At 41.9% G+C, this 23,921-nt stretch overlaps 1 protein-coding gene across 1 annotated transcript in view; it reads right to left on the bottom strand.

Annotated features, from left to right (window-relative positions):
- LOC126281673 (protein O-mannosyl-transferase TMTC1-like) overlaps nt 1-23,921 on the bottom strand; it is a 568,931-nt gene that overhangs the window by 284,129 nt on the left and 260,881 nt on the right. The window contains exon 2 of the mRNA XM_049980827.1: nt 18,643-18,820. Coding sequence (XP_049836784.1) covers nt 18,643-18,820 — 178 coding nt within the window. The remainder of the gene's footprint in view (nt 1-18,642; nt 18,821-23,921) is intronic.

Raw genomic sequence — 23,921 nt, forward strand, 5'->3', positions numbered from 1 at the left:
TCTAGAACTAATTTTCTACCGTAAGCCGTTATAAGGGATACCAAAACTAGCCCGAAGCACTGATTTCGTAACAATGTAAGGATTTATGTATACAGACGCTTATTTTATCGACGAAACTTCTCTTTATATCTCGCAAAATTACGGGACTTTTCAAAAATTATTCATATAACGTCAGAGAAGTGTCTATTACTCTGATAAAGCGTAATCTGCAACGGTGCTGGAACGTTGGGAATAAGAGCTAGTGACCCTGTAAGATATGATAAAAGTTTTAACTAACAAGTTACGTGGTTTCATATAATTCGATTTAGACAGTCAGATCTAGTCACTATTGCGAAAAATCAAGTGGAATCCAAAATTCTCTCGTAACAAAGATTTTGTTCGCTTTTAAGGCATCTTAACAGAACAAAATAAAAAAAAAATTTACTTACGCAGTATTCAATTGAGGAAACAATGTGTACTAATAAAATTACTACAAGATTCAGTGTTTTCCGTTCATAAAATATCGATTGTTTCATGTAAGTACAACCTAATGTCCGTCAGAACCAAATTGCTTTATCATTCTCATCTTCTAAATAATTTTTGTCTTCAGATGAAGTGTCTCAGAGTTGCATTCTATCCTTCCCTGACACAAGTGAAGGTTTGTTTTTAAAAACGTTATTTAGTTCGCTAAAACTTTAGTACCGAATGTCATCTGATTATATGCCAAGATTGCAGGCAGACTAACAGACGATTCATAAAATCCCTTTTGAAACGATAACATGTTAGAAAACAATTTACGATGCCAATTTCGACGAGATATTGCCTTATTTATATTCAAATATGGACTGAACGAGCATTTGCAGTGTTTACTAACGTTACAACAAAAAAGTACATTCGAATGCACTAAAATATCGTTTTTGATAATCGTTAATTTCAAGGAAGTATGTGATACTAAAGGACTACACATAATATGCATAGCGATGCGATGAAATTATTTCATTATAAAAACCCACGATTCCTTCAACATCCGTTAAACTAACTGTTTCTAATTACCTGACAGTCAAACGTCAAGCGTTACAGACGCTTTCTACAGGCAGTCCTCTCTCTCTAAAATAATTGAAACATTTTCAAACCAGTATAATCAGCTGTTTTTAAAAATTTTATTGTTTTCAGCCTTGATCAGGGTGGCAGGTATAATCAATATAATAAGGAAGGACGGTTTTTTGACATCAAATGTACGTACGAGCACTGGAGCCCATCATATCAGACATCATTGTTTTGTAATATACTCGAAGTTTATTATTTGTTTCGAATTCGCTTTGTAATATGATTCGTGCTGCTAAAGTCGACTGCTTACTAATGTTACCTAGAGCAGTCGCAGCCAACTTACAAATCACAAAAGACAATATCGTATACTATAATTCCGAACTGAGCAGAATTTCACAGGAGTTTAGTGACCTTTAAGAAAATGATAACGTACCACGACATGGCATTATAGAGACACATACACAAAATGTGGGGATGAACGAAAAATGTACACCACAAGGTGACGACATGAACCAGGATGTATGAATTGATGAGTCGAATATGCTTGGGAACACTGAATTCACTTTTACGTTTACAACCAAATAATCTAATTTTACTTTACATGTTGTTGAGTACTTCGAAGTTTATGTCCAGTGTCTGTTGTGTTTGGAATGTGGGGATAACTGAGAGTCCAGACGCCTCGTCACCTTTCTTTATATATCCCCCAGGTAGCCCGCAGTACAAACGTAGAAAATTTGGTACGTATTCTTTCTCGAATAAGAGTTCCAAAGTTATTCCTTTAAATCAGTATTGCTTTTCTTCCAAAGTTTTCAGTTAATGTTTATCACATTTTCGGACGTACTGAACAGAGCTTTCATGGCCTCATATGTGCGTCTCATTTGATGTCTGCTTGACATCTTTCCTGCTTGCTAAGAGGGACAAACACTGTAGATACACTAATGACCTTCACGCTGATCCCTTTCGGATTCGACACAGTTGTCCTGAATTCGCACAAGTAATCTAAATTTCCCATTAACCAGTTTAGCCATGGATGTATTGTATTCTTTCCATTTGGCATTGTTTTCTTTGTGCATCTAAATCTGACCGTCAAAGTATCCGTTTACAGGGTGTCCCAGATGCAACGATCAGTATTTATGGATATGACACACAGGATCAGTGTGCTAAACATGTGGACTAAAATGAATATCTTAAGACATATGAGCACTTCCTCATCTTCGATACTATAAGACAAATAGTTTCTGCTGCAAGATCTTTGTTTTTTGTATTTTGGTAGGAGGCAGTATGGACAAAATCAAGAAAAATATTCCGTAAACATGAGCTCTGAAATGCATGAGCTCTGCAACATGCTCGTAGCTGTTAAGGTATGCATTTTACAGTCCATGTTTACAGAAAGTTTTTGTTCAGAATGATCGGTGCTTTCATATCCGACGATGTGACAATCTCCGGCAGTTTACTAGTGATATCACAATCGATTAATGTTCGGTTCTTTCCCTTTGTCACGGATATCGTTTTAGGTTAATCTACATTTAAAGACAAAGACTTGAATTAAAACTGGGAGACCAGTAGGCTGTAACAGTTAAAAAAATTTAACTTATTCTTGTTCTGTTCTATCAAGGAATCTGCTAGAAACTTTAAGACAAAATGCAACGAGACAGTTTCAGTCAATAGAGAAATATGTAATGCTGCTTTCACGGTCGGTGTTTTCATGATTTGACCAGCCTTGCCTGGTCAAACGTTATTGTGATGCCTCGTGTAAGGAGGAGAAATTGAGTTCATGGTGATTTTTATGGGCATTAGACCGTTGTACACGTTATAGTTCTCTGCCATTGCAGCAGACATCAGAAGAGGCTATAACCGCTTAGAAAGCCTCGGTTATAAGAAACAAGCTCAAAAAGTCAACGTTGGCATGACACCGTAAACAGCGAACTCATGATATTATGAACTGATCGTTGCATGAATGTGTATAAACAGTTCGGCTTGCTGAGCTTGTTTCAGATTGTAGCTGCTTTCTGAGTCGTTGCAGCATATGATGATGTCTTCAGCATCGGAAGACAAAATTTCAGAGAAATGTGTCTTGGAGCAGGGCCAAGTACGCGTAAGACAAATATCATCAACGACAATTCTGAAGGCATGGTGCTCCTCAACTTCTAAATATTTCATAAAGGGCATCACATACACGTAGTTAGGTGCACCTAAAATGTGTAATAGGTAAAGAAGGACAATTCTGAATGCTTGGCGCTTTGTACCTTTGGGCTGTGTATCCATATCTTCTGAAACACCTTCCAATCATAATATGTTCGCAATAGATTTCTCTAACGAAATTTATACGTATTTATAGAAAGTAGTTGCACGTTTAATATTAAATAATGCTGTATTAATTGAATAAGTGTTATGTGAGATGTATTTGTAAGTTGCTTTTTACGCCATTTTATAAATTAATCATTAAATGTCGATGTTTAAAGCATCGATGCTTACAGGGCCGTTATTAACGACCATCAATATTTAGAATGAAATTATGAACTCTAAATCAGCAGCGTGACCTTCCAAGATCGAATATCCCCTGGTAATGATTAAATGCTCGTTTAGTAAGTGTTTTTCATTATATGTGAAATTGAACCAGCTCAGGAATTGTAGACAAGGCATGTCGTCTTGTGCAGCGAAACTACATAGAAGTACATACACAGCCAGACAAATTATTCGAACATAAACATTTTTAACAGTTCCGTGGTTTCTATACTTATGCCAGAAAGTAGACAAAAATACAATTGGAATAAAAAAAACTTGAGTGTTCTACCAAACATATAAACCCAAGACAATCAACTGGAACACACTTCCACTACCAGAATGAACGAAAATAAGGTTTTTACATATGGACAAATGTACTCGAATAGCTAACAGCCAGTATCATCTTTTTCTGTGAATTATTACCATTATTCTTTTGGACATTGAATGCACATGCTTTTTGGTGACTGCAGAGTCTATATTTCTCCACTCTGTTTGAATATGTTCTTCCAGATGGTCTTTATTTCTGATGTGATGTTTGCTAACACTCTCTTCAAATTCATTCGAGACGCTCTCTATAGGAGTTAAACCCTGCGATTGGGTCGGTGTGTGCAAAGTGGGGGGGGGAGTTGTACTCTTTCCAGAGACTCACAATTTCAACAGTATGCTTTGGATCATTGTTGTGCTGGAACTAATTACTCATTTCCTAATCCCAGCCTTTCTGCACACTTCGTAATATCATTATCGAGAATCGTCTTGTGTTCAAATTTGCTTATGATCCCATCTATCCACATTTCTCCACCAATGCCTGATGAAACCAAACCATCAAGCTGCTGTCTCCATGTTTACTGTAGCTACCATGTTCTCAGGTTACCTTTCTATAATTGGTTGCCTCCACACTATACCACGTCCATCAACCTTTTGTAAGCAGAAACTGCCCTTCTCCGACCAGAGAACGTGATATCAGAATTTTGTTGGCTACGTCATACACTAGTTAGAAAATTCAACTTGGGTTTTTTGACTGACACGACTGACATGGTTTCCTCCCAGGAACACGGGAACTGTAGCCGGTATTATTTAAGACCCGTTCATTTATGCTTGAGTGGACCACACTGCCAGAATATGGTTCATGGCTTCGTCTAATTTCATATGCCATCGCCCTTAGATTTTGCTTCGGACTGTTCATTATTTGCTTCCTGTCTGTACTAGTAAGCTTAGAAGGAGCGGCACAGTTCGATTTATTTACAACACTATTAGTATGTTTGAAGCTCTGAATGGTGCAGAACACCATAGTTCGGCTTCTGTCGAATGCACTGGCAATTTCGGAGGGAGATTTGTTTCATTTGTACAGATTAATTACAACATGTCTCTCTTCAGCCGTTGTCTCATTACCTTTATGCCCCCTTTCATGAGTACGCCAAAACTGCGAGCAATTATTGCGAGGGATAGTACGAATACAACTGATGTATGAGGGGGGGTATAAATCACAAATATAATTAAGCGTCTTTTTAGTGGTCTGGGTATGTTCGAAAGATTATGACGTACTATAAATGGGACGGCAGGATAAATACGGCATCGATTACGTGATAAATACGTCAGTTAAGAGATCTGAAGTGTGATTTTTCTGAAAACAGATTGATTTCATTCAGAAATCCTACACGACATTATTCTCCACTCTTTTGGCTACAAAACCCTATTTTTCAACATAATTTTCTTTGAATGCGACGGTCTTATGCCACTTTACTGGGAGAGTCTGCATGCCCGCATGGAGCCATCCTACTCGCTGACGTCGGAGCGAGATCTTCCTGCGTCATCACCTTCGTACTGCTTCCGGCAGACTGCGTCCTTGACTGGGCCAAACAGATTGTAGTCTGGAGATCTGAGATCTGGGCTGTAGCGTGAATGAGGAAGAACAGAGTAACTAAGTTCTGTGACCTTCTGTCGGTGGTTCTCAGACGTCAGTGCGACCTTGCATTGGCGTGGAGCAGGTAAAGTTCGTTTCCATTCTTGTGGTGGCGAACACGCTGAAGTCGTTTCTTCAGTTTCAGAGTTGATGGTTGCACCATGAGAGAGGACATCACTTTAGCTTGTATCGCACCTGCAATACAGTCGTCATTTAGGAAGCTTCTTACAGGGTCGATACCTGAGTGAACTTAATGAAAGCACAGGAGCTGAAATGGAAATTTTCCACTATGTCCTACAACACGTAACTGTTGTAACACCGAAAGTGACCGAGAAAAAAAGTGTTACTTGTTTATTGTTCCTGATACACAAAATGTATGTTTATAAGTTCAACACTACGAAATAAATACTGAATTATTTATAATACGTACTATGTAAAGTACTGTAAGTTTCGAATAATTCTGTCGGCCTCCGCATATAAACGTCAGTCTTATTAGATTTGCAAATGACAGCACTGGCCTAGATTGAGTCAAAGCGGCCATGGTGTTCGACGCAGCCTCCACTTCGACCACGACGGGTCGATGCCGCCGGACTCTCCAGACTCGCCTGTCAAGAGGGAGACAGGTGTCTATCGCTCGTTACCAGCGCTTCTGCCCCTCTCGCGTCCCACACGCTGACGCGATCTCTGGCAGTGACAGCTTCCAGCGACATTGTGCTGCAGTCCCTAAACGCCCTCAACATTTCAGCTTGTGGCTCGTCAGGCGTCGAACTGTTCTCTTTCAATCATTTATATCTTTTTCATTTCCAGCCACTGGCCATCAAAACGGAGACCGCTAAGGCACTCTTTTACAGCTGCGCCTGACAAAGCGGTAGCCATTCAGAGTCATTGGGACGTGATAAATTTTCGTCGGTAGTATTTGTGCTACAAGGAGAAGAGATGTGTCGGAGTACAGTTCTGAATCATTAGATATCGCAGTAATGTCCAGTGTTAAAGTCCTAATCTCTCCGACCACAAGTACAAATACATGGTGTAAACGATAAATGTTTACAATGTACGGCAGTGATGTTGCCTTCTGTCGGCAGGTGGTGTCACTTTGGCATCACCATTAGTCTTCTCTTCACGGGAACAAGTTCCGGGGAGTTAAACCTCTCCCAGCGGCTTGGCCGACCTCCTCTCGATCCTCTCGTTGCGGGTTCATTTTAGCTTGTTTGCGTATTGGGGACTCTCTCTTTAGCCGTACAGTCCAGAGTCGGAGTACCAATCAGGCAAAAGCGCCATGAGCTCTGAAACATTATCCCAACCACGCACCACGTTGATTATACAGGTTTGGCAAAACAGCGTCACCTGATGCCTAGTGAAGTCTGTAACTGTCTGCGTCACATCCTCGTCCGACAGGAACCGGCGACCATTCGAGATCTTTTCTAAGTGACGGATTCTTACAGGTGAGGTGGGCTCCAATTATCCTGTGGCTAACTCTCTTCAAGTATATTGATGAAAAACCATTACACTTAACTACCATCACAATGGTTAAAATAATTGTACCAATTTAAGTTAGCTGATTCGAGATTGTTAAAAAATACAAAACGAGAAAGTCTCCAGGCCGTGTGTAAATTAATAATTGATTTGTATGGTAACATGTTGGGAAATAACATATTATGACTTACACTTGTGCCACAGAAAGATTTCCATAAATAGATATAGTGTTTCGTCCACAGCTCCGTTAGTAGGAAAACAACGGGAATTTTATATTGGCGATGAAAAATCTTTTGAAGTTCAAAAGACTGGAGCTGATATGATTGTAGCTTCATCCAATGTAGAAAAGAATAGTGTGGAAAAATGGAAGACAGCTGAACCTTTCAAACGTGCATTCCTATACTTGATCGCGATTTACAGTATAAAATTCCTAATGACAACCTACAGTTTGACTAATACTGATTCAGTGGCGCGAACGTGAACTGATGTTTGACTAAGAAGCTAGATGCGGCGCCTATCTTGAGAGTTTCAAACTAAATTTAATTAAGATTCTTTGTACAGGAAGTTGTTTTCGGCGTTTACTTTCGCAGCAGACGCTGTTAACTTTTAATAGGATCAAGTTCTGTTGCCGGATTTGGACCAAGTTTGCTCTCAGCAGCATCCGCTTAAATGCTCTCGTACATGATGTTCCTTGAATGTCGATCAACTCTCCGCTGCAGATTCATTGTGCGTGACTGAGCTCCATTCACAGTTTGAGAAGATTGGAAAAACGTTTTATGACGAGTCACTGTTGGGACATGATACGTAGGTCACGTAGCAAGGTACTTTTTCTATTAGTGGGTTTGTTATTTTAGTTTGGCTTAATGTTGTCCAACTAATGTAAGAAGAAGCTCACTGTGGGTCTAAGTAAAGTAAAACAAGTTTATTCCGCTAGTCACCAATTGAAGTTTTGTAATGTTGCCGCCCAGGGAAATGAGTTCTAGGAAAAAGAAAATTGGGAATGTAATCAGAGGGCATCTGTATGTTAACAGTTCGCAAACAATCAACACCGTTTTGGCCGAGCTTGTGGCCGAGTGGTTCTAGGCGCTACTATCTGGAACCGCGCGATCGCTATGGTCGCAGATTCGGATCCTGCCTCGAGCATGGATGTGTGTGATGTCCTTAGGTTAGTTAAGTTTAAGTAGTTCTAAGTTCTGGGGGACTGATGAACTCAAAAGTTAAGTCCCATGGTGCGAAGAGCCATTTTTGAACACGGTTTGGTAACAGCGACGACCTGTAGCTTAGCCGTTAGCTATTTCAAGTTGACATGATTTAGGATCTTCCGATCCCGTCTTTATGTCAGGTAAATTGATAGTGATTAAAATTATAACATCACGACTTGGGTAGTTTTCCGTTCTTACTGACCCATAGGCCATTGTTGGTTTCCAGTACATGTATTTGTTTGTTTATTTATTTGGTTGTGAAAACTTTGGAAGGGGGGGTGGGGGTGGGAGCCGCGTGTTGGTGGTGAATATCGCGGTAGTAGCTGTTGCAAGCGTTCAAACGTGAATGCTAGTTTCTTAAGCAAAATGATATTATCCAAAGCTCGGTCCTGAACTGTGCGATGCGGGTAACCAACTCGTTTCAACTCGGGTGCAACCAGTTCACATACTATAATGAAGTAAGTGACAACACTTAAGCTAATGTGTGATTTTGCTTGATAATTATTCATTTCGTTTCAGAAAACAAGTTCTTCTAGCAATTATTCTTGCATGAAACTACTTCAAGTTTTATCAAATGGAGCCGGCTATCAAATGGCAATTTTTCACTAAGAGAAGCAACAGCATTTCGATATCACTAGTTTCCATAATTTTAATAAAGGTGCTTAAATTACGTGACCTCATGACTTAGAAAGTTTTAACCACTGTGCCTTTCTTTCTATTGGAAATTGTCAAATACCCATTTCCGAAGCGTGTACGAATACATCAGTGATTTGAGGACCTGAATAACTGGTATCATCTCTAAAATTACACCAATTAAATTCCGTGTACTTAAAGAAGTACGTAGTGAATAGTCTCGAAGAACCTTCTAACGTCTGACATTCACATGTGCCGTAATTCGTTTAGATGTATTACTTAGCACCAGTATGTTAATCAAACATACCATAACGTGGCTAACCAAAAGCTAAATCTCGGGTAAAAAACTACATTTCTCAAATTCGCAGGAATAGTATAGACTTTCAAATATATTCTTATCTGAAACATTTTTTTGACTTTGTAAACGAAGTTCCAATCGGCTTTTCGCGGATGAGGCTGTCGTATACAGAGAAGTTGTAGCATTAGAAAATTGTAGCGAAATGCAGGAAGATCTGCAGCGGATAGGCACTTGATGCAGGGAGTGGCAACTGACTCTTAACGTAGACAAATGTAATGTATTGCGAATACATAGAAAGAAGGATCCTTTATTGTATGATTATATGAAAGCGGAACAAACACTGGTAGCAGTTACTTCTGTAAAATATCAGGGTGTATGCGTGTGGAACTATTTGAAGTGGAATGATCATATAAAATTAATTGTTGGTAAGGCGGGTACCAGGTTGAGTTTCATTGAGAGAGTTCTTAGAAAATGTAGTCCATCAACAAAGGAGGTGGCTTACAAATCACTCGTTCGACCTATACGTGAGTATTGCTCATCAGTGTGGGATCCGTACCAGATCGGGTTGACGGAGGAGATAGGGAAGATCCAAAGAAGAGCGGCGCATTTCGTCAAAGGGTTATTTGGAAACCGTGATAGCGTTACGGAGATGTTTAACAAACTCAAGTATCAGACACTGCAAGAGAGGCGGTCTGCATCGCGGCGTAGCTTGCTCGCCAGGTTTCGAGAGGTTGCGTTTCTGGATGAGGTATCGAATATATTGCTTCGCCCTACTTACACCTCCCGAGGAGATCACGAATGTAAAATTAGAGAGATTAGAGCGCGCACGGAGGCTTTCAGACAGTAGTTCTTCCCGCGAACCATACGCGACTGGAACAGGAAAGGGAGGTAATGACAGTGGCATGTAAAGTGCCCTCCGCCACACACCGTTGGGTGGCTTGCGGAGTATAAATGTAGATATAGATGTAGTATTATCTGTCTCTGCAGCTAAGCATATGTTGTATTCAGGTTTTAGATCAATTATACTGTCTGATTCATTAGTTGAAAATGCATCAGATGTCACTTTTGTAACTATAGTGCGAATCAATGGGTACAATTTGAGCTTCATTCACGTGGTTGTAGTTGGCTGACCTAACGCTGGGTGAAAATGTATGCAGTGTTTTTTGGTTTTCTATCCACATGTTTGGTGCCAAATTATGTAGTATCCATCCAGCACATCAACTGTATCAACGATGGCCGAACACTAGCCCTTTGAACCATCACCAGATTTATAGAATCTGTAACAGGTAACATGAAGCCAAAGCTGTTAATAACAAGCAACGTATTTTCAAACAAATAAATACATGAAATATGCGTAATTCCCTTTGAAAAAGATAGTTAAATAGACAGTGCTGCACGAAGCAGAGACGTTTCATCTGGATCGGAGATCTATCGTACATTAATTATAATGTGCGCGCAGCTCAGCATCTCATGAGCAGTCGGCGCGAGATTAAATGTGAATAGTCGCTCCTGGTAATCAAGAACCATTCCAGCAAATATTCACTGTACACCTTCAAACACGGCCGCGCGTCGTCCACTGAATATCAGTCAGCCATCTCTTATGACCCTCGTTTGAAATCAGTCGGATAGTAACCAAAATACTTGTGTGTGTAACCAAATTTAATTACTTGGTGCCACATTCTCATATAGACAGTGAGACGTCAGCTCTCTTTAGTTTTATGCCACTGATCGGAAGTGAGACATAATTATACCAATAATGAAAGCTGCCACTGCTCATTCAAACTTCATACTGCCTCTCAGTTTGTTGAGAAATCTCTTCCACCTCCACACTTCGTTGGAGTATGTCTAGGCATTTGAGGAACAATGTTGGCCATTTCTATCGTTTCCCAGTCGTCAGATGCCTTTTGGTACTGGGAATGTGATCTGCATACATTATTTTTATAGTTGGATGAGTTGTAATAGCACCACACCGAGTGTGTTGTCCTAATATCTGCTAACACTAACCTGTAAAGCAAATGCGAAAGGGTAAGGAAACGGTAGGCTGTCCTTGGCTTCGGAAAGCATTGAGGATGATAAGCTATCGAGAAAGATACATTAGATGATAACGATTTTGTGGCTTCCTCGACGAAGAGATTGGGGAAACTATGAACGCCTGCCAAACTAAATGCTGCCCTCACCCACCAAGACGAGCATAATATGCTCAAACAAAAAGTGTCCTTTGACACTCTTAAAGATTTCGAAGAACGTGCGTTAGATCGCTGGCACTGAAACCTCGTTGTTCTTTCAGATATGAAGACGACTCATATATCGTGTGGTGTCACGGTAGTCAGGAATTAAACATTTACTGTCATTTTATCCGAATTTTTGTTTCATGATAGAGCTGCAAAATAAGGGATCCTTACCTTCCGAGACGTGTTGGTGAGCATTCCGTGTACAGGAGGCTAACCCACACCGCCTTGACTATCACCATCTGGTTCAGCCTCAAGACATATTTCTTACCCTGATTCACAGGTGCCACAGCATCTCAGACCCTGAATGTTGAACAGCTGAGCTTTCCAGTCTTAAAGTAACCTTTTGTCAGGGTCGTTATAGTGAAAGATAGATCAGACGTGCATTGGACTACCGATCAACCGAGCATAAGCTAAGTGACATTAATACCGAGGTAGCACAAAAGTCTACGACCTTTTTGCCTTAAGTACGGAGCATTTCCAACACAATTGCTAGTATTTATAGGGATTAGGATGTAAAGTGTGTTTTTCGATCACCAAGTAAGAGTGAGGCACATTTAGAGTCCATAAGAATGATCTTACTTTGCGTAAAGTGGGGGTCGGTCGTATTCTTTGCAATTGTGAAATGCGATATACTAGTCAGACCATCAGGGCCGTGGAGGATCGTTGTACAGAGCATAAGTGTCAGGCACGCTTACAACAGCTGAGCAAATCTGCTGTTGCAGTACACTGCCCTGGCACTGATCATTCAATGGGGTATAATGAAACGTGGATTATGATATGCACGTCCAGTTGCAGCGATTGTATTATTAAGGAACCAGATGAAATTATATGAGCGATGAACTTATGAACAGATATGGAGGATTTTTCGTAAACTCTGCGTGGAACCCTGCCTCTTTTAATTTGAAAAAGATAGAGTCATTGCTGCTCACCTGTTGGTTATTAATATTCGCTATCGATAACTTCTGACGTCGGTTATCTCTGGTTGTGTGGTGGCGCTATTGCGTACAGTGTGTGTGTGTGTGTGTGTGTGTGTGTGTGTGTGTGTTTAAGTTAAATCTCTGGAAACGCTCGGCAAAGCGATGATTTAAATTCCCTTGCACAGCGCTTCCTCGCTATATGTGTGCCCCGTAAATGACAGGGTGTGCTCCTGGCGAAATACCGTCTATCACCTGGTTACAACAAGAAGAGCATTAAAGATCCAGAACATTTGCTGCCAACATTCTATTGAACAACATCGACATTAATTTTTATTTCACAGTCACATGAAATACGAGAGCTTCTGAACGAATGTGTAAACGCTATTACAGTCAACTACGGGAAAGTTACGAAAAATTCTGTTTCTTCAAATAATTAGAAAAATATTTCCAGTTGAAGCGGTAGTAATATCAATGAAATATACTAACGTATGTAAGAGCACTAGCAAAAATGATGTGGTGGCAGAAACAGTTTAGTATGTATTCAAATGACACAAACTGCAAAAGACATCTTTAAGTATTAGAAAAAAATTAATTGGTAGAAGTTACAGCCCGCCATGTCCTTTCTTTTACACTTTGTTATTAATTATATGCCGGCCGAAGTGACCGTGCGGTTATAGGCGCTGCAGTCTGGAACCGAGCGACCGCTACGGTCGCAGGTTCGAATCCTGCCTCGGGCATGGATGTGTGTGATGTCCTTAGGTTAGTTAGGTTTAATTAGTTCTAAGTTCCAGGCGACTGATGACCTCATAAGTTAAGTCACATAGTGCTCAGAGCCATTTGAACCATTTATTTCATTAATTATACGACAATTTTCGAGATTGGTTTCCAACTTGAACTAGTAACAAATTAGATATGATATGAGTGTAATAGCACTTATTTATGTCTCTCCAGTCTATTGCCACGCTGCTCCTATGAAAAACCACGCTATCTTCGCACAATTTTAGGTATATTCTCGACATCACTGTTTACAGACATAATTTGTTATCCGCAATTGTCTCTCTAAAACAGCAGCAGCGATAGTAATGAAAGTGATATCATTTTAATAGTAATTCAAACTTTAATCTCATTCGACTGGTATCTGGGTCTCCTTGCGTGCGGAAGCTGTGCAAATTTCCATGAGTTTGATCTGAGTGTTCCTCTAATTAGTCTTCTCCACCTTACACAGACGTGGTAATTAAGCCCTCACGACCTCTCCTTTGTGTTCCTTCTTTGTGTCACAGAGAACTGAACAAGCTGTCCTCAGAAGCAACGCTCAAAGGCTCCCGCTCACCTAAAATAGATGTGCTTCTAGAATTTGGAGCAGTCTATCTGAAAGAAGGTTTATATAAATTATTAACATAAACTGACCATTAGAAAGCATAAGTAATTTAATGTTACTGAACAATAAGTTTTAATTTTTCTTCGCGGAAATTATCTTTCAAGTAAAATGTGAGATTCTAGGCCATGATCCGAACATATTGAACTATTCTCTGGACTCCGATCGAGATATGTTGTAGCAGTCTTTACACAGATTATCATTAGAAGGATTTACAGCCTATCAGTGAGCGTATTCTGACAGTGTAGCCACGAACGTCGCCTGTTGGGCAGCACTTTGGTTCACTTGTATGCACATTTCGTAAGGAGTTTCATCTTAGCCCTGTGGAACCTTTAAAGAGCAAATTATACGCGAAAGCTCACCTTATAAGCCTAATATATTACATGCAAACAGTGGCCGCATAATGAACTACTGCACTGTTAAAACAATGAGCTCTGCGTAGCATATTTGTTTAGAATATTTATACATTGATCGAAACTTTGCTAAACGACGCTATCACAAATGTAACACAATAAAATAAACAGTTAAATATTTAAATGCACATATTATTCGGAATTTATCGAGTACCTATAAAAGTATGCCGCCACGTCAGCTATATACGTCTTAGTTCTTGTTACAGTTAACAATTATGTACAGAGAAAACTAAACTTGAACTTTGATTAATTATTGAAATTTTAGACAGATTACGACGAAAGGTGTGTAATGAGTTACAGAGCCCGAACAACAATTTAAAATATTGATTTGCTAAGTTGTGGTATGCCATCAACGGTCCCCGATAATTTTTTTTTTTTTTTTTGTGATCAGTCTTCTGACCTGCCACGAATTCCTCTCCTGTGCCAACCTCTTCATTTCAGAGCAGCAGTTGCCACCTATGCCCTCAATTATTTGCTAGATGTATTCCAATTTCTTTCTTTCTCTACAGTTTTTGGCCTCAACAGCTCTCTCTAGTGAGAGATGTCCGGTCATCCCATTCCTTCTCTTTGCCAGTGTTTTCCACATATTCCTTTCCTCTCCGGTTCTGCACAGAACCTCCTCATCCCTTACCTTATCGGTCCACCAGATTTTCAACATTCGTCTGTAGCACAACATCTCAGAAGCTTCGATTTTCTTCTGTTCCGATTTTCCCACTGCCCATGTCTTAGTACCATGCAGTGCTGCGCTCCAAACGTACATTCTCAGAAATTTCTTTCTCAAATTCAGGCCTATGTTTGATACTAATAGACTTCAGTTGGTCAGGAAGGCCCTTTTTGCCAGTGCTTGTCTACTTTTTATATCATCTTTGCTCCTTTCCGTCCTCAATTATTTTGATGTATGGGTAGTAGAATTCCTTAACATCATCTTCTTCGTAACCATCAATCCTGATGTTCTGTTTCTCGCTGTTCTCAATTCTACTACTTCTCATTATTTTCGTCTTTCTTCGGTATACCCTCAATCCATGTTTGTACTCATGAGATTATTCATTCCGTTGAACAGATCATGTAATTCTTCTTCACATTTACTCCGGATAGTAATGTCATCAGCAAATCCTATCACTGATGTCCTTTCACTCTGAATTTTAACTCGACCCTTGAACCTATATTTTATTTCCATCATTGTTTCTTCAATGTACAGACTGAACAGCAGAGGGAAAAGACCACATCCCTGTCTTATACCTTTTTAATTCAGGCACTAAATATTTGGTCGACCACTCTTATTATTCCCTCTCAGCTCTTCTAAGTATTGTATATACACGTCTTTCTATATACCCCGCCTCCAGTGGTGTCGCGACAGGCGTGAATGGAGGGACGAATGGAGACGTGTCGTCTTCAGCGATGAGAGTCGCTTCTGCCTTGGTGCCAATGATGGTCGTATGCGTGTTTGGCGCCGTGCAGGTGAGCGCCATAATCAGGACTGCATACGACCGAGGCACACAGGGCCAACACCCGGCATCATAGTGTGGGGAGCGATCTCCTACACTGGCCGTACACCTCTGGTGATCGTCGAGGGGACACTGAATAGTGCACGGTACATCCAAACCGTCATCGAACCCATCGTTCTACCATTCCTAGACCGGCAAGGGAACTTGCTGTTCCAACAGGACAATGCACGTCCGCATGTATCCCGTGCCACCCAACGTGCTCTAGAAGGTGTAAGTCAACTACCCTGGCCAGCAAGATCTCCGGATCTGTCCCCCATTGAGCATGTTTGGGACTGGCTGAAGCGTCGTCTCACGCGGTCTGCACGTCCAGCACGAACGCTGGTCCAACTGAGGCGCCAGGTGGAAATGGCATGGCAAGCCGTTCCACAGGACTACATCCAGCATCTCTACGATCGTCTCCATGGGAGAATAGCAGCCTGCATTGCTGCGAAAGGTGGATATACACTGTACTTGTGCCGATATTGTGCATGCTCTGTTGCCTGTGTCTATGTGCCTGTGGTTCTGTCAGTGTGATCATGTGATGTATCTGACCCCAGGAATGCGTCAATAAAGTTTCCCCTTCCTGGGACAATGAATTCACGGTGTTCTTATTTCAATTTCCAGGAGTGTATTAAAACAGCTGACACAATATGGTAAGTGCAGACATAGGGGAAATTCGGAAAAGAGTACGCACTTAGTGTTTTAATCGGTCTATGGCATGGATGTGTGTGATGTCCTTAGGTTAGTTAGGTTTAAGTAGTTCTAAGTTCTAGGGGACTGATGACCATAGATGTTAAGTCCCATAGTGCTCAGAGCCATTGAACCATTTGAAAAGTCTTCGAGGCATTCACATATCTGGAAAGTTGCTCTGCATGCTTGGACCTTCGTTAACAGTCTGCAGTGGGACACCGTGTCAAACGCCTTCTTGAAATCTAGGAATATGTAAGTTAAGGAAGTTTTACAGTCAAAGTTTGTTGTTTTCCAAGTGATAATTTAAATAGCACCACCACCTCTTTCACGAGTAGTTAGAGACAAACTGATGTAGTACTGAAGTTTTTACTGTCATGTCTTTAGGTTGGCATCACTGGGATAAGCTGAAAACAGCTGACGGATAGAAACTGTTTTGCTTGTATCGTCAATAGTGCTTTTAATGATGACGTGTCCACTTAAAGCTTGCACGTTCGTTGAACAAGGTTCAGTGATCTGTTTTATGATTTCCGAATACGAGAAACCTGCAAAATTAATTTCTACGATGATTCTGCAGTTTGGTTAGAGTTGTATGGACCGCGGAATTATTTTTAAGTGGCTACGATTTAAAAACGGTTGATCATGAGTGACTGGCGAACAACGTGCTGGCCAGACAGTCTAAGTGTCAACTCTTTCGCTTGAAACCTGTACTGACGACAGTATTCCTGAATACTGATGTGTTAAAGCTGAACATATATGAAAAACAGTTGCAGTAAGTTCACAGCTTTATCAGTAACAAACTCAATTACAACAATAAAAGTTCAAAATGCGTTCCGTAAGAGTTAACGCGACAATACAAGGAAGTAAGAAAATTTGGAATTTTGTAGTAAGGTCTTATGCGGCCAAACTGCTGAGGTCATCGGCCCCTAGACTTACTCACTACTTAATCTAACTTACACTAAATTACGCTAAAGACAACAAACGCACCCATGCCCAGGGGAGGACTCGAACCTTTGACGGGGGGAGCCGCACTCACCGTGACAAGGCGCCTGAGACCACAGGGCTACACCACACCGTAAGGAGGTAAGATATGGTTCAAATGGCTCTGAGCACTATGGGACTTAACTTCTGAGGTCATCAGTCCCCTAGAACCTAGAACTACTTAAACCTAACTAACCTAAGGACATCACACACATCCATGCCCGAGGCAGGATTCGAACCAGCGACCGTAGCGGTCCCGCGGTTCCAGACTGTAGCGCCTAGAAGCACTCGGCCACTCCGTCCGGCAAGGAGGTAAGACTCATAGTGAGTACAGACGTCAAAGAACGCTATGAAAGGGAAAGTAATCCTTCCCTAAATAAGGTTTTATAGGCATGAAACTTGGGTTCGCCACTTTCAACCAGAGTCCGAAAGATAAAGAGTGTAATGGAAGTACACCATCTTATCTGGTCGAAAGAAATTCAGAGCGCAAGTAGTGATGTTGACGATCTTTTCAGCGCACAATAAACGACGCCTATTACTCAGACGGATGATGAGGTAAGTGAGGCCAGATATGAGAGGAAAAAATCTCTTATCTCAAAGGAAATTCTTGGTATTGTTACGCGACAAGGCTCGCCCTCTTAACGCCCCGATTTGTTTCTCTATTTTCAGTTGTTTGGTCCAAGGGGGCATTAAGTTCAGTAACAAAGAAGCGGTCAAAGAATTTTTGGGAAAGTGGCTCAAACAACCTGACAAAGCCTTTGTTACGTGAGGTATAATAAAACAAGTCTTAGTTAGGTCATGAGAATTAATATTGTTCCCGATTGTGCTGAAAATAATAAAAGTCTCCAGAATGAGATTTTCACTCTGCAGCGGAGCGTCCTCTGACATGAAACTTCCTTGCAGATTAAAACTCCGTGCCGGACCGAGACTCGATTAGTCCCGAGTTCGAGTCTCGGTCCGGACACAGTTTTAATCTCTGAGCAAAATTTCATATCAGAGCACACTCCACTGCAGAGTGAAAATCTTATTCTGGAAACATCCCCCAGGCTGTGGCAAAGCCATGTCAGCGCTATATCCTTTCTTTCAGGAGTGCTAGCTCAACAAAGTTCACAGTAGAGCTTCTGTAAAGTTTAGAAAGTAGGAGACGAGGTACTGGCAGAAGTGAAGCTGTGAGGACGTGGTGTGAGTCGTGCTTGGGTAATTCAGATGGTGGAGCACTTGCCCGCGAAAGGGAATGGTCCCGAGTTCGAGTCTCGGCCCGGCACATAGCTTTAATCTGTGAGGAAGTTCATATAAAAGTCCCATTTTGTAAAAATGGACTACATGGACTTGTCTCCTCAATTACTGAACGTTCATCGAAGAGCATGAACATCCAAAGCTGCAAAATGTTACTACGAAAGCCGACATTTGAAGGCGGTCTCTAGCGGTTACTACCAGCTACCAGTTCAAATAGTGCAGAGCGTTAGTTGTCGCATCAGAAAGCAGAGTAAAGTAGGGCATTCGCGTTTCAGACTCACCGCTTCCGTGTGCACGGGGTGCGCAGCGAAGATGACGCCGGCGAGGGCGGCGAAGGCGGGCGCTAGCCCCGCGACGGCGCAGCAGGCCCGCGCGAACAGCAGCGACGCGGCCGCGTGCAGCAGCACGTTGCTGGCGTGGAACCAGGCGGGCGCCGCGCCCACCAGCCAGTACGTCGCCCTACACAGCACGAGCAAAGACACGCTGTTAATATCAGCGCTCGCCACGCTGCTCAGGGTTTCATCACATACAAACATACACCGAAGCGCCGAAGCAACTAGTCCAGGCATGTGTATTCAAATATACGGCGCTGCCGTCGGCAACACATATGCAAGACAACAAATGTCTGCCGCTGTTGTCGCATCGGTTACTACTGCTGCTGCGGCCGGTTATCAAGATTTAAGTCAGTTCCAACATTTTGCTATAGTCGGCGCACGAGCGACGGGACCAGCATCTCCGAGGTACCGATGAAGTGGGGAATTTTCCCGTCCGACCATCTCACAAGTGTACCGTGAAAGTTAGGAATCCGGTAAAGCATCAAATATATGACATCGCTGCGGCCGAAAAAAGATCCTGCAAGTGGGGGACCAACGACGACTGAAGAGAATCGTTCAACGTGACGGAAGTCCAAGCCTTCTAAAAATTCCTGCAGATTTCAATGGTGGGCCATCAGCAAGTGTCAGCGTGCGAACCATCCAGGGAAGCATCGATGTGGGCTTTCGGATCAGAAGGCCTGCTCGTGGACCCTTGTTGACTGCACCACACAGAGCTTTACACCTCGCCGGAGTGGCTGAGCCGCTCAAGGCACTACAGTCTGGATCCGCGCGACCGCTACGGTCGCAGGTTCGAATCCTGTCGCGAGCATGGATCTGTGTGATGTCATTAGGTTACTTAGGTTTAGCAAGTTCTAAGTTCTAGGGGACTGATGACCTCAGATGTTACGTCCCATAGTGGTCAGAGCCATTTGAACCATTTTTGAAGCTCACCGGGGACCGTCAACACCGATATTGAACTAACGATGACTGGAAATGAGTTGCCTGGTCAGAGGAGTCCCGTTTCAAATTATATCGAGCTGTTGGGCGTATAAGGGTATGGAGACAACAACATGAATCCTTGTACCCGGTATGTATGCAGGGTACTGTTCAAGCTGGTGCAGGCCCTGTAATGGCGTGCGGCGTGTGCAGTGGATGATATGGGGACCTCGATACGTCTAGGAAACGACTGTAACAGATGACACGTACGTAAACATCCTGTCTGATCACCTGCTTCCATTCATGTCCATTGTGCATTCCGTCGGACTTGAGCAATTGAAGCAGGACAATGCGACACCCCAAATGTCCACAATTGCTACAAAGTGGCTCCAGCAACACTGTTCAGAGTTTAAACACTTCCCTAGGCCACCATACTGCCCAGACATGAACATTATTGAATATATCTTAGACGCCTTGCACCTTGCTATTCGGAAGAGATTTCCACCCCGTCGTCCTCTCACGAATTTATGGACAGCCCTACACGATTCATGGTGTCACTTGCCTCCAGCAGACATTATTAGAATCAAAGCCACGTGTCGCGGCACTTGTCCATGCTCGCGGGGGCCCTCGAGATATTAGGCAAGTGCCCCAGTTTCATTGGTTCTCCAATATACATCCACGTGAATACTCTAAAAATCACACTTAAGAGCATGGCAGGGGGTTTATTGAAACACGTTCACAGCAACATTACACTCTCGAAGAGCTCGGAAAGAACCAACACCTGTATATTTCCATGCGTGCTCTGATTCCTCTTAGTGTATTATGATGATAGTTTCTTACTATGTAGGTCGGCCAAAGCAAAATATTATCGCATTCGGAGGAGAAAGCAGCTGATTGAAATTTCGTGAGAAGATCTCGGCTGAAGGAGAAACCTCTTTGTTTTAATTATGTTCACTCCAAATCCTGTATCACGTCCGTCACACTCTCTGGCATATTTCTCGATGGTATAAAACGTGCTGTTCTTCTCAGAATTTTTCTCGATTTTCTCCGTTAATCCAATCTGGTAAGGATCCCACACTGCGCAACAGTGATCCAAAAGAGAACGGTAGTCCAGTATACCTATTGCATTTCCTAAGTGTTGTAATACCTAGGTATTTAGTTGAATTTACGGCCTTTAGAGTTGATTGAATTGTCGTGTAACCGAAAATTAACGGATTCCTTTTAGCACTCACGTGGATGACCTCACACTCTTCATCACTTAAGGTGTATTCTTCTGTATATTTTATAGACAGGGTGTCCCACAAAATCCTCGACTAACTTTAAGGACAGGTTCCTTACACCAAAACAAGAAAATAAGTCTAGTACAAAAACGCTATGAAACACATCTCTTCTAATTTCGTATATTGGAAGGAACTAATATGGAACAAAACAAGATAAAAATGTGTAGTAAACATGGCCTCCAAAATGCATACCTTAGGAGCAATGATCACTTTTTCAGTATAAAAGACCTGTATCACACTACCTAAGATGAACTAGTTCCCGACAGCTTTCAATGTTTATCGAAGACGAACAAGAGCTCATACCTCTTAAGGAACTCATTTTAGAGCTCATATTTACTAGACTTCTTACTTATTTATATAAGAACCTAAGGTTTGTCGGTCTTCCTTTGTGACATCAGGTATCACACACACAAGAACGCAAAAACATTGCCATCTTTTAGATGACGAAGAGTTTGGCTTTAGGAAAGGTAAAGGCAACACGGAGGCACTTCTGATGTTGCGGTTGATGCTGGAAGCAAAACTGAAGAAAAATCAAGTTCATTGTACTGGTCGACCTCGAAAGAAGCTTTCGACAATGTAACATGGAGAGAAGTTTTCCAGAGGCTGAGGAAAATGGGGGTAATCTATATTGAAAGGAGGGCAATATGCAGTATGTACAACATCGAAAAGAGCACAGTAAAAACGGAAGAACAAGACCGAAGTGCTCGAATTTAAAAGGGTGCAAGACAGGGATGCAGTCTCTCGGCACTGCTGTTCAAACTGTACATCTAAGAAGCAATCACATAAAATTCGAGGCCAAATAATGATAAGATCTCCTGATGACAGACAAATCCTCAGTTAAAGGGAAGAAGAATTGCCGCGTTTATTGAATGGAATGAAAAATCTAATGCATATAGAATATTAGTTGAGAGTAAACAGAAGAAAGGAAAATGTAACGAGAAGCATCAGAAATGGTCACTGAGAGACACTAAACAGCAGTATTATTTAAGGAATTCTGCTAAGTACGGAGTGAAGTAACCCTTGACGGACGGAGCAAGGAAAATATAAGAAGGAGAATAACACTGGCAAAAACTTGTTGGCCAAGAAAAGTCTACTAGTATCAAACACAGGCCTTAAGTTGACGAAGAAAATTCTGAGCATGTACGTTTCGAGCACAGTATTCGGTGGGAGCGAAATACAGACTCTAGAAAAAATAGAATAGAAGCATTTCAGATGTGGTGCTACAGAAGAATGTTGAAAAGTAGGTGCACCTATAAGTCAAGGAATGAGGAGGTTCTCCGCACGAATGGCGAGGAATGGAGGACAGGGAAAACACTGATCAGGAGAAGCGACAGGGTGACAGAGCCGGTGTGAATACCAGAAATAACTACCATGGTGCTATAGGCAGCTGTAGAGAGTAAAAACCGTAGTGGAGGTAAGAGACTGGAATACAATTAGCAAATAATTTAAGATTTAGGTTTCAAATCCTACTCTAAGACGAAGAGGTTGGCACAGGAGAGGAATTTGTGGCGAACTGCGTCAAACCGGTCAGAGGACTGATAACTCAGAGAAAGAATCTGACCCTCTGGGCGCTTATGATACGTCACATTCCTCTACCATGGTTGTTGCTTGAGTATAGTGTATAAAAAAAGGCAAGAACAACGAAATTCTGCTCGTCTCAGTGCAAGGAGTATAATTTGTCATTAGTGTAATCAACCGCATTGCATTACTACTTTCGAAAAATGTTATAAACATTAATGATTCAGTAAGTGCTAATAAATTACTTTTTACGACCTACAGAGGAGGCGTCTGAACGCCTTGAAACTCTCCAAGCGTCTAGGAAGGGTGGCTTTTGGAAAATTGTATCCAGCGTAGATACTGAAGTGACAAAATTTATGGGATAACGATAGGCAAATGTACAGATGGCGGTAGAATTCCACACGTAAGATGCAAAGGGGCAGGTCGCAGGTGGAGGCGTCATTGGTACTCGGGTGTTTCACGTAAAAAGCTGTCCGACATGATTACGACCGCACGACGGTAATAAACACACTTTGAACGCGGAATGGTAGTGACACCTAGCCGCATGGGACACACCATTTCGGAAACTGTTAGGAAATTGTGTATTCCGAGATACATAATGTCAAGAGTGCACCGAGAATACCAAGTTTTAAACATCATCTCTCACCACGGACTTTGCTTAATGATCGACAGCAGTGGCGCTTGAGAAGTCTTCAGTGCTAACAGACAAGTAACACCGAGTGAAATAACGGCAGAAATCGATGTGATACGTATGAAGAATGCATCCGTCAGGACAGTGCTGCGAAATTGGGCGTTAATGGGCTTTAACAGCACGCGACAGACTTGAGCGGCTTTTGCTAACAACACGATATCGTCTGCAAAGCCTCTCGTGGGCTGGTGATGATCTGTGTGGTAAAGACCCCACGAAGCGATAGACCATGGTCATCAATAAGGCCATGTGCAAGCCGGTGGTGGCTCTATAGTGCCGTGGGTTCTGTTTTAAGGAATGGACTGGGTTCTCGGTTCCAACTGTCCAAATGAACCGACCGTTGACTAGAAATGATTATATTCGGCTTCTTGGAGACCATTTGGAGCCATTCATGGACTTCAGTTACCAAACAACAATGGAAATTTTATGAACGACAGTATCCAAGTCAGCGGGCCACAGTGGTTCACGACTGATTTGATAAACAGTCTGAACAGGTCGAGAAAATGATTTGGCCACGCAGATCGCCCGACATGAATCCCATTGAAAAGATATGGGACATAATCGAGAGGTCAGTTCGTGCACAAAATACTGCGCCAGCAAGACTTTCTCAATTATATACAGCTGTAGACACAATATCACTGGCACTCCCAACGACATGTACAGTCCATGCCACGGCGAACTGTTAGATTACACCGGGAAAAGGAGGTTCGCCACGATATTAATAGTTGTCCCATATCTTTTGCCACCTCAGTGTACATAAGAACGGAAAACAAAATAGAGTGTTGTTAGATTACCATCAGTTCGGCTGCAGGAAATTTAAAGGC

Source organism: Schistocerca gregaria, chromosome 7 (assembly GCF_023897955.1).
Source record: "Schistocerca gregaria isolate iqSchGreg1 chromosome 7, iqSchGreg1.2, whole genome shotgun sequence".
Classification (NCBI taxonomy): Eukaryota; Metazoa; Arthropoda; class Insecta; order Orthoptera; family Acrididae; genus Schistocerca; species Schistocerca gregaria.